The sequence below is a fragment of the Mirounga leonina genome, unplaced genomic scaffold (genome assembly GCF_011800145.1).
Source record: "Mirounga leonina isolate KUSES-001 unplaced genomic scaffold, KU_Mleo_1.0 Mir_53, whole genome shotgun sequence".
Taxonomy (NCBI): domain Eukaryota; kingdom Metazoa; phylum Chordata; class Mammalia; order Carnivora; family Phocidae; genus Mirounga; species Mirounga leonina.
In genome coordinates this window covers 32,958,493-32,973,824 of record NW_023270807.1, presented here as the reverse complement: position 1 = coordinate 32,973,824, position 15,332 = coordinate 32,958,493, and the positions used below count along the sequence as shown (strand labels likewise).

Here is a 15,332-nt window from a genome sequence, read left to right as displayed (position 1 = left end):
TGTCTCCGAAGAGCAATGATAAATGACCACATACCTAGAATTCGTCAGGTAGAATGAAATATATAAATGAAACACCTACGATGCCTCAGTTATTGACAGTAGTAAAAAAAATTTCCTTCTCTGAAGCACTTAAAAAAAATCACCTCAAACGTAAGAAACAATATCATATGAAACATGGACATTATAAAGTAATAAAAAATGAAAAAAAATTAGCTTATTGAATTTGTAAATGTTATAAACTATACACAACATGAATAGAAAGATAGGTTGATGTTTGAAAATTCAAAAATGAAATACTAGTTTTTACTAACAGTTTTTTAGGCTTTAGAGCAACACAAATTGTTAAGATGTATAAACATTCTCCATACATCTGGAAGCAATGTGGCAAAATGGTAAGAGGACTGGGAATGACCAGGCACAGATTATAATCTTGGACCCATTATCATTTGCCAGTTCATCAGTGTAGCCTTGATCAATTCCTCACACATCTCTTGATTATGGAGTTTTTATTTGTAAAGTGATAGGACTGCTCAGTGTAACTTCCATCTGTTGTAGTTCATGATTTTGTATTATTTCAGTAGGGTATTAGTATTTTCTCCACATTTTCAAAAAACAGAAAACTACAATATCTTTCTCTCTTGCTCTATTACCTAATTTCCAGCATTTTAAAATTTGTCAGCTTGCTAAAACTATAGATGTCAAGGGGGAAAATATCACCAGTGCATTTTACATTATTATTTATTATCATGTTTTTTTTTCAATTAAAAAAATGTATTCCTTGCATGTTCATTCTATTTTTGGAGTCATGCAAGTATAGTAAGCAACTTTGATATAATACATGCCTTCTTCCTTCCACACACATATACAGTATATCTACATGAAGATTAAATGTTTAGAGTATTCTGACTACACAGAAATGCCCAAATTCTGGGTCATTTTCCCAGAATAAAATGCATTTCAATTTGCAAGGGTAGAAATGTGTCAAATTGTTTTCCTTTTCCTCTTGTATGATTTTCTTAGACATTAAGGATTGTGCTATCATAGTATGAACAATAAAAATAAAAGATAACATCTATCCAGCATGAGAAGCATCAAACACAAGTAAGTAACATGTTAAATGAAAACACCACCTTTCCTTTAAAGGCTTTTAAAGAAAATAACTTGTGTTTTGCTATAGATCATTGAAATGGAATGTCGACATAGGCGGAATAGGTAATTTGTACATATAATCCCTCAAATCTCACTGCAGCCAAAACCACAAGACCATCTGTTGTTTTTAGCATGCTGATTTTCACTGAACTGTCTAAAACAAAGCTCAGGATTACCAACCCCAGACAAAACTTTCAATGTCAAAATTGCCAAGTGCCAGAGTAACACTGAAAATACTAGTCAGATACTTGATAGATAAGAAAGTTAGGCTCTTGAAGAAAGAATCTGTCCCCATTTTACCTTGCCATTTTGTGTTTCCCAGGGGTAAATAGCTTTTTAAAATGTATTTCTATTCTGAAAGGGAGCACTGTTTTCCTTATGAGGCACTTCTGAGAATACAGTCTTCGTGAAAAGCAGCCCGTGTAAGGAAGGCTTCTCTGGGGGGATAACAAAATCATTCCTTGAGGGGTCATGTTGTTTATTCCAAGTGATATCCAATATGTTTATCCATAGTTCTCATTATTCCAATAACACTCAGGGCAACAGTATCTATCTTGAAAGGTTTGATGTGGCATAACTGCTAAATATAATTTTTTGACAGTCTCCTTTTTCCTGTAAAAAGTGTTTGCCAATTTTAAAATTTGTTTAAAAATACAATATTTAAGGGAAATATATGCTATTAAAGGAAAAAAAAATCAAAGAGCTTATGCATGGCTAGACATCAGTCTGCCTTTTATTATTACCTCTACACTTTCTCCACAAATCCCAGGAAGAAAGGAGTAATGATGTTCTCCCTCAATGAGACATTTCTTGCAAGTTAAGCCTTGGATGAGATGTGTTAAATACTCTGAAGTTTTTAAAGTCTATGTACCATTATAAATAACCACATATGAATCAGCAGAATGGGAAAACAGGGTTGAAACCATGAGTTCTGAACTGTTTTATATGTACGGCTTCACTCGCTACATCTCTAAAGTTTAAAGAGAAGGCTAGAATGACACTATATTTATGGATTTGTGGCAAAAAAAAGAATGGATAAGTTAGACTTTTTACTGATGGAGCTCTAAATATTTATGAATAGCTATTCATAATAGCTATTCATAAATATTCATAAGTGTTCAAGAAAAGCAAAGCCCTGGAAGATAAACTTAAACCTTTGAAATCACAACATGATACAATAACAGGAAATGAATCCCCTGGCCTAATATGCACCTACTAAATAGGAATCTAATAAGAAGGTGAATAAAACTGAAATCCTTTTCTACTTAGTGACAGTTAAAATAATGCTGCTTCTGAAGAATACACAAATTAGTTTACTTGCTTTAGCAAAGATTTAAGTTACACGATTTTTTCCTATAATGTGTCTCACAACCACAGTATACTGTTAAAGTAAATGTGTAAGTATCATCTATATAATAATTTAGGTAACAGGAAATTATCAAAATCATGTTTTTCACTTTTTTATATGAATTGCACCTAATGAAGGTTAACGCTTAACAGTTCCATAAAAAATTGTATTTTGCATAACTTAGTATTCCAACTGTTCTTGTCAACATTTAAGGAAGAAAAGTACAAGTAACTGATATGAGCGTTTTTTACAGAAAACTTATACTTTAAAATACAGTTGACTAGAGACAATCCTTACATAGCCTCTATCACCTGGTTGCAATCATTATTATAGATTTTATTAGTGAAACAAAAAAGCAACAAATGCCACTTACTCTTTGTTCCTGTTCATATCATTTAATAACCTGAACTCTAATTGCTTTTCATTCTCCATGTGCGTAAATTACACATTTTTTATAATAAAGAAAATTCATATTTGTATAAAAGAGAATGTGATGTGTTTTGCTAGGATTCAAAACTGCTTCCAAAACCCAAAAAGTTAATGCACTTAATAAATAGTATCCAAAGGCATATAAATTAGAAATTTATTACGATAGTAACATTTTTTCTCACCTTGAAGTCATTTAATTTCTGGTTCTGTTTTGATCTTCTTATATCATTATTTCGATGCCCCCAAACTACATTCATGGGCTCTTTAAAACTGTCCAAGAAATGTAGCAGAGAGGGAAAGATTGGCTTACTTTTAGAATGAATAATTTAAGATATGCCTATAAAGCAGTTTGTGAAGTCTAAAATGTTATGGTCTCTCAGCTTTCAACATAAAAGAGGGAGATAAAAGATAAATAACGTCCTATGAACATTCATAGTTCCTCAGTTAACTTTTCAGCCCCGAGAACGTGTTATCTTTATTCATACACCGCTTTTATTTTCTCAAATTACATGGTAATTTGAGGGACAAGCCAGGTATTAGAAGTATTAGAAGCTTTAGTTGGGTGATAAAAACCTGGGTCCTCAGGGGGGAGGTGGGACCCCTAAGTGAGCCCCTCCGAGGTGTTGTAAGTGGGAAATGGTACAGCAACATGCAACCCTGGGCAGAACATGGGCTGTGGACTCAAAATCTGGTTCTGCTGCACCGCAGCTTTGTCACCTTATCCACTTAACCCCCTGACTCTCTGTGAAACAGGTAATGATCCCTTCCTTACGGTTGCACACGTGTGGTTACCATAATCATGCGGTACTCCATGCACAGTAGGTATTAATAAGTGCTGTCAGTGTAGAGCAAAGTGGTTAAGAATAAGGTCTTTGGAGTGAGGCTCAAGTCTAATTCCTTGTTCTACCACTTACCACACAAATGACTGATAAAGGGCCGAGTTTTTAATCTTCCCAAAGCCTTAGCTTCCTCAGTTGGAAAATTAAGATTAATAGTTATCTCTCAGGTTGTTGTAAGAATGTGAGATAAATATATAGCACTCTTAGGTCTGAACCTAAGTGAATAAGTGCTCAATAAATTCTATCTAACATAAACATGTTAATAGTATTTAACATCTCTGTTTATGTGCTTTACGAACATCTGCTTTACAAATGTATGCTGAAAAATACTGGTCCCCTACAGTTAGGGTGACAAACCATCCCACTTTGCCTGGAACTGTCCCAGTTCTAGTACTGAAAATCTTGCATCTTGGGAAACCTCTCAGTCCTCCACAAACCGGGACCATTAGTTGTCCTACAAGTTTGTATACAATTCATTAAAAATGAGCTCTCACAAGGAGCCCCTTAGCTTATACTGTCAGCTGGGCATGGCTTGTCCCAGTCTTCATCTACCCAGCGAGGACTTAAGATAACTTAATTTTCCAATACAATCCATCCCAGAAAAGATCAGCTCATAGCAGCAGGGTTTCTATGCAAAATAAAACTGTTTCTTTTTTATGGGGTACGTGAACATAAAACTTGACTTTAAAGAAATTTCTTGAACTTGCTTCTATCCTTTCTGGGCTTCTCAAACTTTTTGTGACTAAGCAATACTCCCTTAAATCCGAGGAGAGAGGTGCAGCATCCTCTTCTGCTCTCTGCCTGGTTTGCATGTATTTTGGGATGTGTCTCTTTGGCTGTTTTCAGTCATGTGGTCCATTCTGTGAAGCATATCCATGTCCTATGTGCAAAGAAGACTTGGCAGAGTGACGCCACATCTCAGCCAGAACACAATGATCTTGTAGAAATGTAACAATCTGTCATGCTCTGCAGTGAGGCTGTAAATGTGTATACTTCATAGAGACTTTAGGTTGTACAACTTATGAATTTTGTTTTGTTTTGATTAGCTAATTATAGCTTTTGCCTAGTAATAATATATATGGAAGATCTCTCTAGATGAAGAATTATTACATTTTTCTTCCTTTTGGCTAAACTAATTAGGTCATGACCCATTTCTAATATAACATTTTAATGTTTTTATCATAGTAAAATTTATCATGCAAATCCAGCTAAATTCTTCTAAATCTAAGTACAAATGCATTGGCCATTTTTGAACCACTGGATCTAATGTTGTGTTTTTGATACCTGAATTAAAAATGCAGGATGGCCAGCAATCAGTGCAAAATTTAAGGACCAAAACATTTTGATCTTACTAAATAACATTTTATTTTTTATTAATGTCTACTTATTGCCTAGTAAGTCACTTTGCCAGAATATGCATTTACCAGAATATAAATTTATTTTTATAAATTCAAATTAAATAATTGAATACTACCTCCCATTTTCACTCTATAAAACTGAGATATATAACACATACCTTAATAAACTAAGAGTTAGGGATAATATATTTGGGATTTGTGCCTATTAAAATAGGATATACTAAAGTACAGTGGAAGGAGGTCAAAAAGTGAGACACCTGGGCTTAGTCTACCATTCATCAGCAGTGTAAATGGGTAAATCTCTTAACCTCTCTGAATCTGAATTTTATCATTCATAAAAAAGGGATGATGCTACTCTCAGGACTAATTTTTAGGATTACTATGTCCAACAAATTAATTCAACTATTAATCCACAAACACTGAGTAAATGTACTTTTATTACACTATACAGCATTATTTAATTTTTAATTAAATAATTAAATATTATTATATATTTAATTAAATAATCAATAATATTATTTTATTAAGCTAAAACTCATGTTCAAATATTTAGTTATCAGGCCAACAGTAATACTGAATAGAAAATGGTATGGGCAGCACATGCGAGCAGGACAAGGTATACATCTACTTGAAACTCAAGTCCAAAGACCAAAAATCAACTGTGATCCAAAAGATAGTAAGGCAGGAGGTCACCGATGTGCCAGCGTAGCAGGCTGAGTGGTTTTCCTCGTCTGTCATTCAGGAAGACAGAACTGGCGGGTGTTATAACAATACTGAGGCCAAGGCAAGTGACATTTAGGCACCTGTTTCCCAGATGCATGATTGCAGTGAGGGGCAAACATTCTATAATGTTGCTGTTATCAAAAGGGAAGATCCAGGGATTTTTCTCTTCCTTTGCAGCAGATACTACCCTGAACAGAAAGTCAGAATCAACCCTTCACATGAGAGCAGGGGAATGCAAACAAACAAACAAACAAAAACATATAAGAAATATGTTATTTTTCAAAAGGAATTGTCATTGTAGATCAATTTGGAGACAAAAGCACTCTTAATCTTTTCCTCTTAGATGTGAATAATACAAAATACAAAATACTTAATACCAAATGCCCTACGAAATCACTGCAGGGAGAAAACTACCTTTATGTTAAATAATTTTGCTCATTATTTCAATAAATACAGTTATATAACTCACATATTATGAAAGAAAAGGAATAATATTAAATGGTTAAAAAGTTACATTAATATTTACCTTTTGTGGAAGAGTTATATTTTTCTTGTTCTTCAATGAATTAAATGCACATAATGATGGAAACAAAAGAAAGAAATCAGCAAATTTATAGTTAGACATGGAAATGTGAATTAGCACAATGGCATGAATAATAAAAATGTACAACATATAATGTGACATGATAAATTGCAATGACAAACCATAAGGAAGTCTCAAATATGGTACTAAAATTAATCAAAGAAAGAATGAATACAACAATTTAAAGATTTAAAATAAAAAACAGAAACACTGGGAAATTAATGTTTGGCATAGAAAAATGTATTGTGTGGCATTTTTTCTTGCCTTTTAAGAACTGCAAAATAGTTCAGCACCAATTTTTCTAAAACATTCTAATTTTAATCCATTATGACTTTTTATTGCAAGTGTATTAAAAAGCATCCTTAATATTCATAACAAACATTTTTATCATTTCAAAAATGATACATTTCAGATAATTTGAAATTTCACATAATTTATGAAAAATGGAATTCCAGTTTTTACTAGGTAGTAGGCATTTTCTTTTCATTGTGAAGATATTCAGTAACATTTTCCACAAGGAAAAAATTACCCTAATTTAAGTAATCCTTTCTTCCTTCTCAAATTAATTATATTAAAATATCTCAAAGTGAAATTATTCTTTGGAGATTATAATTCTTAGACATTTCATAAGCTTTATATCTGCCTCCTTATTTGTACTCTATTTATTGAAAAATAATGGCCTATCTAGATATTTCTGAAGGGGAGTATCATCAGAGTTTTAAGTAGCAGATATAATCATAGCCATAAAATATAGCTGGCACACCAAATGTTAGTTTACAAATAATTTTTAAATACTTCTTTAAAAGATACCCAGTTGAGCACAAAAAAATCACTTGATTGGTTTCAGAAAACCATACAACATTTGTATGCAAACAGTTATGTTGCTTTCAGCTTCACTCTCCACAAGGGTTATGTTGGAATACAACTTTGGAATATAACCAGAGAAATTTCTTAGAAGTCTTTGTCCAATTACTACAAACTATTAGTTACCTAAATTGTAAGGCTACTTTTTTGGCTACTTTATCCTCAAAATCTGTGTTGTAATCACTCCTCTTCTTTTCTTCTAAGTATACTTTAATGTAATCAGATTCCATGTAGCAAATAGGCTAGCATTCTTAATTTTTAAAAGAAACTTTAAAAAACTTTTTCAAAAATTAAGTAAAAATGTCTTTTCAAAGGATGTGTTTGCCTTTAAAAGAGCACATATTGCTTCTATGGTACAAAGACAGAATAGTAAAACTGAATTACAGAAAACAAAAGAAAACAAAACATGCATCCAGTCAAATAATCTAATCATCCTGGCACAAATCCTAAAAAAATCAAGTAGATAACTGTATCCAGAAACCGCATGAATAAATTATTTTATAACTTCATCATGAAGTTGCATCACTATCTAGGAATCTAAACCATTTGAAATATTTGCTCTTACCAACAACTGCTTATCATCAACTCATTTCTTTTTTTCAAAAAAAAAAGTAAAACTACCCTTTGTTAAAAATAAAAAAACAACAGCAACAAGAAAGAAGATTGGAAAGAAGGAAGTAGAGGCTTAATTGCAAATGAACTGCACTCAGCATTAACTTAATGGAAGATTGAAGTGTTTAAAAACTACTATCAAAAGAAAAAAAACCATAATTCTATAACCCTACAAACAACAATGAAATCGATCATAAATTTAACGTGCTAAATTCTGGCTCATCTAGGAATCAAATGAAAAATTTACTTTTAAAAACATATTTTAGGACACACAAAGATGTCATGTCTGTTCATTTTGAAATAGATCCATGATATGATGACGGAAGACACTATTACCATTTTCCAAAAGTCCCAGAGCACATAATAAAATCAAAAAGTAAACCAGATCTGTTTTAATTATGGAAGAACACTTAGATACAATAACACGTTTGTTCTCATATCTTAAAAAGGTTTTATGTATATGACTCTTGAGACCATAAATTTCAGGAACCTCAAATAACAAAAAGTGTTGACTACTGTATTTATATTAAATTTCAAAATAACTCCATCAATTTCATCCTCAGTCATTCCTTTCTTCCCACCTCAATTCAATCCTTACAAATTGATGATTTCTCTGAAAGACAACTGTGAATATGAATATCATAAACAGTAATGTTGATATTAACAATAGAACATAGCTTTTTAAAAAAACCCAAATCCAGCATACAATCCAACTGATTACACAGAAGCAATTCTTATTTCTATAGAAATAATATGCTATAATCTCACTATATAAGAGTTACATGCAGTACCCTTATATGCTTTTGAATCTAATAGAGTGTTTTAGCAACTGGAGGAAATGCAAAGAATTTTAGGAACACATGATTTTTGGATATTGATCTTTAGCAAAATATGGCCACTGAGTTTGTAGCAAAATTCCAGAATTTGTGGTTCTTTTAGTTGTGCAACAGGAGTTCATGAATGGATAATTTAAAGAAACACCAAGTTTTATTTAAAGCAGTTTCATCTGGACTATTGTTAGAGTCTTAAAAACATTAATTATGAATTATCTTCTCAAAATGTTCCCAAAAGAGAAAAGAAAGTTTGTTAAACACATGAATTGAGAATTCCAATGAATTAATTGCTATTTTAGAAAAGAAAGTCAGAGTTTCACATGGCATCATAGATTCCTTATTAACTAAATGAATACTCTTATAATAACCCTGTATATTGAAGCATGACATATTCATGAAAACGTATAATTTTTAAAAATAATACACATCCAGAGTTTACCATAGCAGCCTTCCTCTATTAGTAAGTTGATATTTCTTAAAATCTACACTAATTTTTCTATAACCAAGTATTCTGTTTATATTCTCTGTCATATCAGTCTTTGAAACAATGTATTTATCTTCTTAGATCATTTCTGTGATATTTCTCTGATACATTTAAGTGATACATTCAGTAAATTACTTCAATTAAGTAAAACAACATTTAAGTGATACATTCAGTAAATTACTTCAATTAAGTAAAACATGTACGCAGCTCCTTCAATATAGAATGAAATACAAAATTTCACATCAGCAACAACCAACACTGTTGAAAAAAATATTCAAAATGTTAACCTTTTAGTTGTTTATGGGGATGATGATTTTGAACACGTTTTAAAGAGAAGTCCTCTGTATTTATATTATAACCCCAAATTAAAAATTATTTCAGTACTTTACTTAATGGATGGATCTCTGATAATACTTGTGTGATAACATATTCTGATAAATCTTTTCATCTACTAAGAAATGGGATAGACCTTGGGTCACATGAAAAAAAACCAGTAACTATTTTAACCCAGTATTGAAATAATCTAGCCCAGATAGTTTAGGGAATTTAATTTCCATGATCAAAACTCTCCTCTCTCTCTGTCTCTCTCACTCTCTTTCTAGAAAAATAAACACAGTGTGTATGTGCTTAAAATAAGAGAACCTGTAAGTAACATGAATTGTTTAAAAAAAAAACCCAAACACTAAAATGTGTGCTCTAAGTTATTCTTTCTTCACAAAACTTGTATAAAAAACCAGGATATTGCAAGTAAGTTAAAATTAAAAATACTGCTAAGGACTTCAATATGATCAAATGCTTGTTTAAAAATATTTTAAAAATAAGCTTAAATAAACCTTCTTCTAACACATAAAATGCCATATTTTACTGAGAGTTTAAAAACTGTATTTTCTTTTTTTGGTCCCTCTGAAAAAAGGTATTTCTAGGGTTCAATTTGTTCTCCTAATTGACAATCTAAAATTCAATCATTCACTCACTCAGCAAAAACAGAGTATATGCCATAAACCATTATAACGTGGTTCTAGGAATAAAATTCTAAGACACAAAATCTTAGGATTCAGCAAACTACATAAATTAAAGTATTATTCATTTAATAAAAGGTGTATAAAGAGAGGTGGTTCTCAAATCCAAGGTTTTTGGACAATGATCTTTCTTTATTGGATACCTTGTTCTATACTGCCGCTTCTCACTGGCACCTGTGGGAGCTGTCGTCCCCTCCGATTGCCGAAGGATGTGTCTGCAGGAGGAGGATGGGTTGGACTTGCTTGTCTGTGCATTCTGTGGGCAAAAAACAAAGGGGGAATGAAATGGTGAAACTCCAAGAGGGCCTGACAAATACCTTCCCCCTCTTCCTGTTACTATTAAAACAGACATAAATCTCCTCACTCAGCCTTTGGAAACAAAATCAAATGCTTTTGATGATATGGATAAAAGAAATACTATAAAAAGGGACTAAGAGAGACAGGGTAAGGTCTGTCACACATAGTTCTGTGTAATGAATTCCTGAATTGAGTAAAATCAGACTCACTTCTTTGAATTAACTCACTATGAAACTGTGGCTTTTCATTAAGTTATCCATTTTGGGGAGTGCTGAACCAAATCTATCTACTTACAGCCTCTGAATCCCAACAATGTAGAAAATTAGTTTAAAAAGGCTGTTGCCTAAATTGTCACTATTAAGTCAATATTTAATATCTAGAATTATTTGTAAGTGATTAGAATAGTTCTAGCTGTAGACTTTTATAAATTACCATTCACTTGTTGTTTATTCTTAAATAGGAAAAACCTTGACAGATATTTAAAAAAAAATAACCTTGGGTACATGCTATAAAATATACTGGTCCAAGGATCGAAATTACAAATCTAAATTTGAGAAGCGTGCAGATACATTACTACTGCACAGGAGTAAGCTGACCTCCATCTGCTGGCATTCAATTTTTTTTTAAACTAAAAAACTTTCAAACACTCTAAGATTTTACCGAACACATACAAAAGATTTTTGTAAAAAATTTCCTCTAATACTTTTTAAAGCAAATATACATTGAATTTTCCAGGCAATTTCTCATAAAGAATTTTACATAATCAAAATATATATATATATATGAATATGCCACAAACAGATGGAAGGACATAACACAGCCAAATTTCATTTTCAATGATAGCTAACTGGCAGGAACTATAGACTACTATCAGCACAGTGAAGATAGATGCAAGTAATAGAGGATGTGGGAGAGGTTTAAGTGCCACAAAGAAAGGATTAAAAACTATGGTGTCATAATGAGTGAAAGCATCAGGTGCTCAGGAAAGTACAACACCACACCAACACCCGGAGGCAGAACATGAATGCTGGGCTGGACACTGAATAGCGACCTTGTCAGAAGCGGAGAAGGTGGCGCCGACCCTCCGGGGGCAAGGTGGTGGGTAGAACACAGTGTTCTGACACTAGAGTGCTCGCTCGACCTTGAGCGAGCGGGATGTTTTCCCCTAAGGACTGGCTGATCAGTCGCTCTTAGGGCTGCGTATCCCCTTCTAGAAAGGCATGGTGGGAGAACCCTAAAACATTAGGGCCAAAAAAGATCTTCAGTCAGCAGGTTCACATTAAGTTTTATACCAACACATTCGTCCAAGGAAAACCAGGTTACTCTTACAAGGCAGCGACTTTAAAAACCAGAAGAAACCCATCATCATGCAATCACTGAAATGGAATTCAAAGGAAACTGACAAGTTATTGCAGATGTACACGCCATGTGGTTTTTAGAGGGCTAATCCAGATTCCTCCAATGTAATAAACCTCTTGTTAAGTTGTACAAGGACAGAGACTTCTGTCTCTTGTTTTTTACTGATCTGCATCTCTAGTGCCTGGAATACAGCTGTACAGAGAGCAAGAACTCAATACAGATACCTTGATTGAATGAATAAATATGATTACAGTAACAAATACAGCGATACTTCAAGCACTTGCCTTCAAGAAGAAATAGTGCTCTGTAGGACTCTGTGTATATTTTTACAATGTTCATAATTTTAATCAGCAATAGGAAGTTTATTCCAAGTAGGCTGCAAAAGGAAGATGTCTTCTGAGGTTAATTTAAGCAGACCAACAAATTAAAATGATACAACAGGATGGAGTATGTTTCATTACTGAACTGACTAAATACAAATGGCTGATGTATGGATAATAACATATCTTCGAAGATAAAAAAAAGTCTGAAAAGATATTTGTCCATATATTGACAGTTACCATAATACAGGGTTAAAAATTATTATGAAGCGAATTTATGAATTAAGGATTAAGAATTAAAAACTGATATGTATCTTAAAACAGATACATGCTTTTGCCTTTTTTTTTTTATCATTTTAGTATATATTTTAAATAAAATGAATGTTTAAAATACCCAGTATGGATTATTTTTTACAGTGACAGAAGCAAAGAAATAATACCTCATCCTTTTTGAAACAATGCTGTAAACCCACTTATCAAGTGATTTGAAGTGTGAGAGTAAAGAATACATATTGATCACCAGAAGTACATTAATTATTGAGTATTTTATTCAACTTGTATTCAGACTGATAATTTTTCTTTTAAATGAAATGATTTTCACAGCTATAATTATTTTAATTCAGGTTATCTCCTCTATTTCAGAACAATAAAATGGGAAAAAGTACAACCTAGAACTTTAACAAATGTGCATTTTTATCTTCTTGACCTATGGATTAATGCTTTATCAGGCCCTAATGCAAATCCCGAAACCTGGACTGTTGTCTCAATTTCCAAGTTAAAAGAAAAAAGAACTAACAATACATACTAAGACTGTTCATTCATTCTCAATTGACTTTTCACAAAACAACCCTATAGAATTAATTTATATGGGAAGGACTGCATGATCAAGTCCTTTCCATTGGTAAAGGAAGAGTTTTTATCTATTACTCTTTAAAAGCCATTATTATGAGAATAAACTTCAAGCCATCCTTGTTCAAAATAGACTTTCTTAGTGTGGTCTAGAAAGTGAATAATGGTTTTCACCCTAGCACTGAGAAATTTTATTTCAATTTCACTAAAATCTTACTTCATTCCTTAATACAATTCATAAGCACTAAAAGGACTACTTAAATGGGACTTGAAATATGAGTAATTTAGGTAGACCTTATATGGCACCAAACTGAATGGTAAAGATATAAAAAGCAATTTTGGAGACAAATAAATGGCTTTCTAGGTGAGTATTATACAGATTGAGACTCCATGACTTAGTGTTCCCATCTCCAAAGCTACAGGCTTGCAGGGTCTGAGAACAACTTGTATAGTGCTGAAGGTGCACTATTTAGCACTAGATCTGTTTTTTCTTTGACATGAACTAAAAGTCCCTCAATACAAAACAGTCCCTGCTGCCAGCCGAACTACAAGTATGAAAGCACAGACCAAAGGGGCAGCATCAAAAACCACTCTGCCTGAGGAAGAGAGAGGAGGGTAGCAGTACGTCTGAATTACAGGAGGGAAAACTGAGGAGAGTAAAAATGCGGAACTTTGAAAAGAGCAAGGTTTTGGAGATGAGAGATAACGGAACCAAGTGCAGTTCATTTCAGACTAGAGAAAAGGCGAATCAGTCAAGAAATTCTGAGGTACAGGAGTGAAATGTTGAGAATCCAGGCTGTCGAGCCTCGATGTTTCCAATGGAGTGGGATGTGCTAAGAACGTAAGGATGCAAGGATGGAAGAGATGAGGAACAACCATATTTACAGAATGGAACGGGGAGTGCATGGAGGATAAGTAAAACGACAGGAACAACTATTCTTTACTGAGCATCAATATGGAGCCAGGCACTGAGTGTCTGTGCATATATGGACACGTGTGTACACATACATACACATGTATGTTCTTTTTTTGATATTCTTACAAGTCTGAGAAGTATCATTATTCATATTTTATAGACAGAAAAACAGGATCATAGAGTGACTTGTAAAAAGACAAAGAGCTAACGTGTGGTAAAGGCAGGATCCACACAGATCTACTGAGCACCAACAATTGCTCCCTGTGCTGCCCATTGAGACAGGATTTGTTTCCATATCACAAGATGGAAAAATGGCACATCCTTGCATATATTGTTAATCTTTTAAACAAAATCTAAATATATATCCATATATCAAACTGTTGGACAAGATTTAACAGAATTGTCTCCTGAGAGTTTGTAGGTATAAAATGTATGGGAAATGGTATTTAATGAATACCTATTCCATTTTATAGATCTATAAATATCCCATAATTTTTTAAACAAAAAGTAAGGCTTCTAGAGCAAAATTCTAATTCAAACCTAAGCACGCCTGAAGCTAGTTCACCATCTCCAAATATGTATCTAAGTATTTACTACTGAGTCTAATCTATGCCCACTCTCTTCACCTAAGACTAGTGTTTTGACTTGAACTTAAGTAAAACACATTTCTCACCAAAATCTGAGGTTGTTAGTCAGACATATCTATTGCTGCAATAGTAAATTTCTTCTAATGCAGCTTAAAAATATAATTCTTTTTTTTAATGGCTTGTTAAAAGATGGACATGCATGTGGTATTTAAGGTCAACTGTTCAAAATGGTTCCTCTTGTAATGGCCATTACGGGCCCACACATTCTCTTTCCAATAGCACCAGCACAACATAAAAGGCATGTCTGTTGGGAAGCTTTCCTTTCAGAATTGGTTAATTCTAAATACTAGTCCTGACAAAACATCCCCTAGATAGGTTGCGGATTATAGGTTCCACAAAAAGAAAAGTCACTAGAGTATAAAGGAGAAATGGTGCTAGCAGGTCATATAGCTGAATTCATATGAGCGTGAAGAGTCAGAATTTTACCAAGGAGCTCCCCGAGAGGATGAAAAGCACTGCTTTGAATGCTAGGCACAGAACTTGGACATGAGTTCTGCTTGTCTTCTGCCTGTACCTGGTCACCATATCTTTCAAAATATTTTCTTACAACATTATTCCCCATAAGGCCAAATTTGTTAAGGCCAACAAAGGGCCTTCAAAATGATAACCATTAAATAGCAAATTTTGCCAGAAGCCAAGGGGTGACTGTGTGGTATGAAACCTTTGAGTATGTTGTTAACTTCCCAAAGACCTTGAATCCGTG

General features: G+C 33.2%; 1 protein-coding gene across 1 annotated transcript in view; it reads right to left on the bottom strand.

Moving 5' to 3' along the window:
• Nucleotides 1–15,332, bottom strand: part of RIMS1 (regulating synaptic membrane exocytosis 1) — a 289,231-nt gene that overhangs the window by 104,848 nt on the left and 169,051 nt on the right. The window contains exons 20-21 of the mRNA XM_034991516.1: nucleotides 10,385–10,497; nucleotides 6,373–6,402 (exon numbers count right to left, since the gene is read on the bottom strand). Of these exons, the coding sequence (XP_034847407.1) occupies nucleotides 6,373–6,402; nucleotides 10,385–10,497 (143 nt within the window). The remainder of the gene's footprint in view (nucleotides 1–6,372; nucleotides 6,403–10,384; nucleotides 10,498–15,332) is intronic.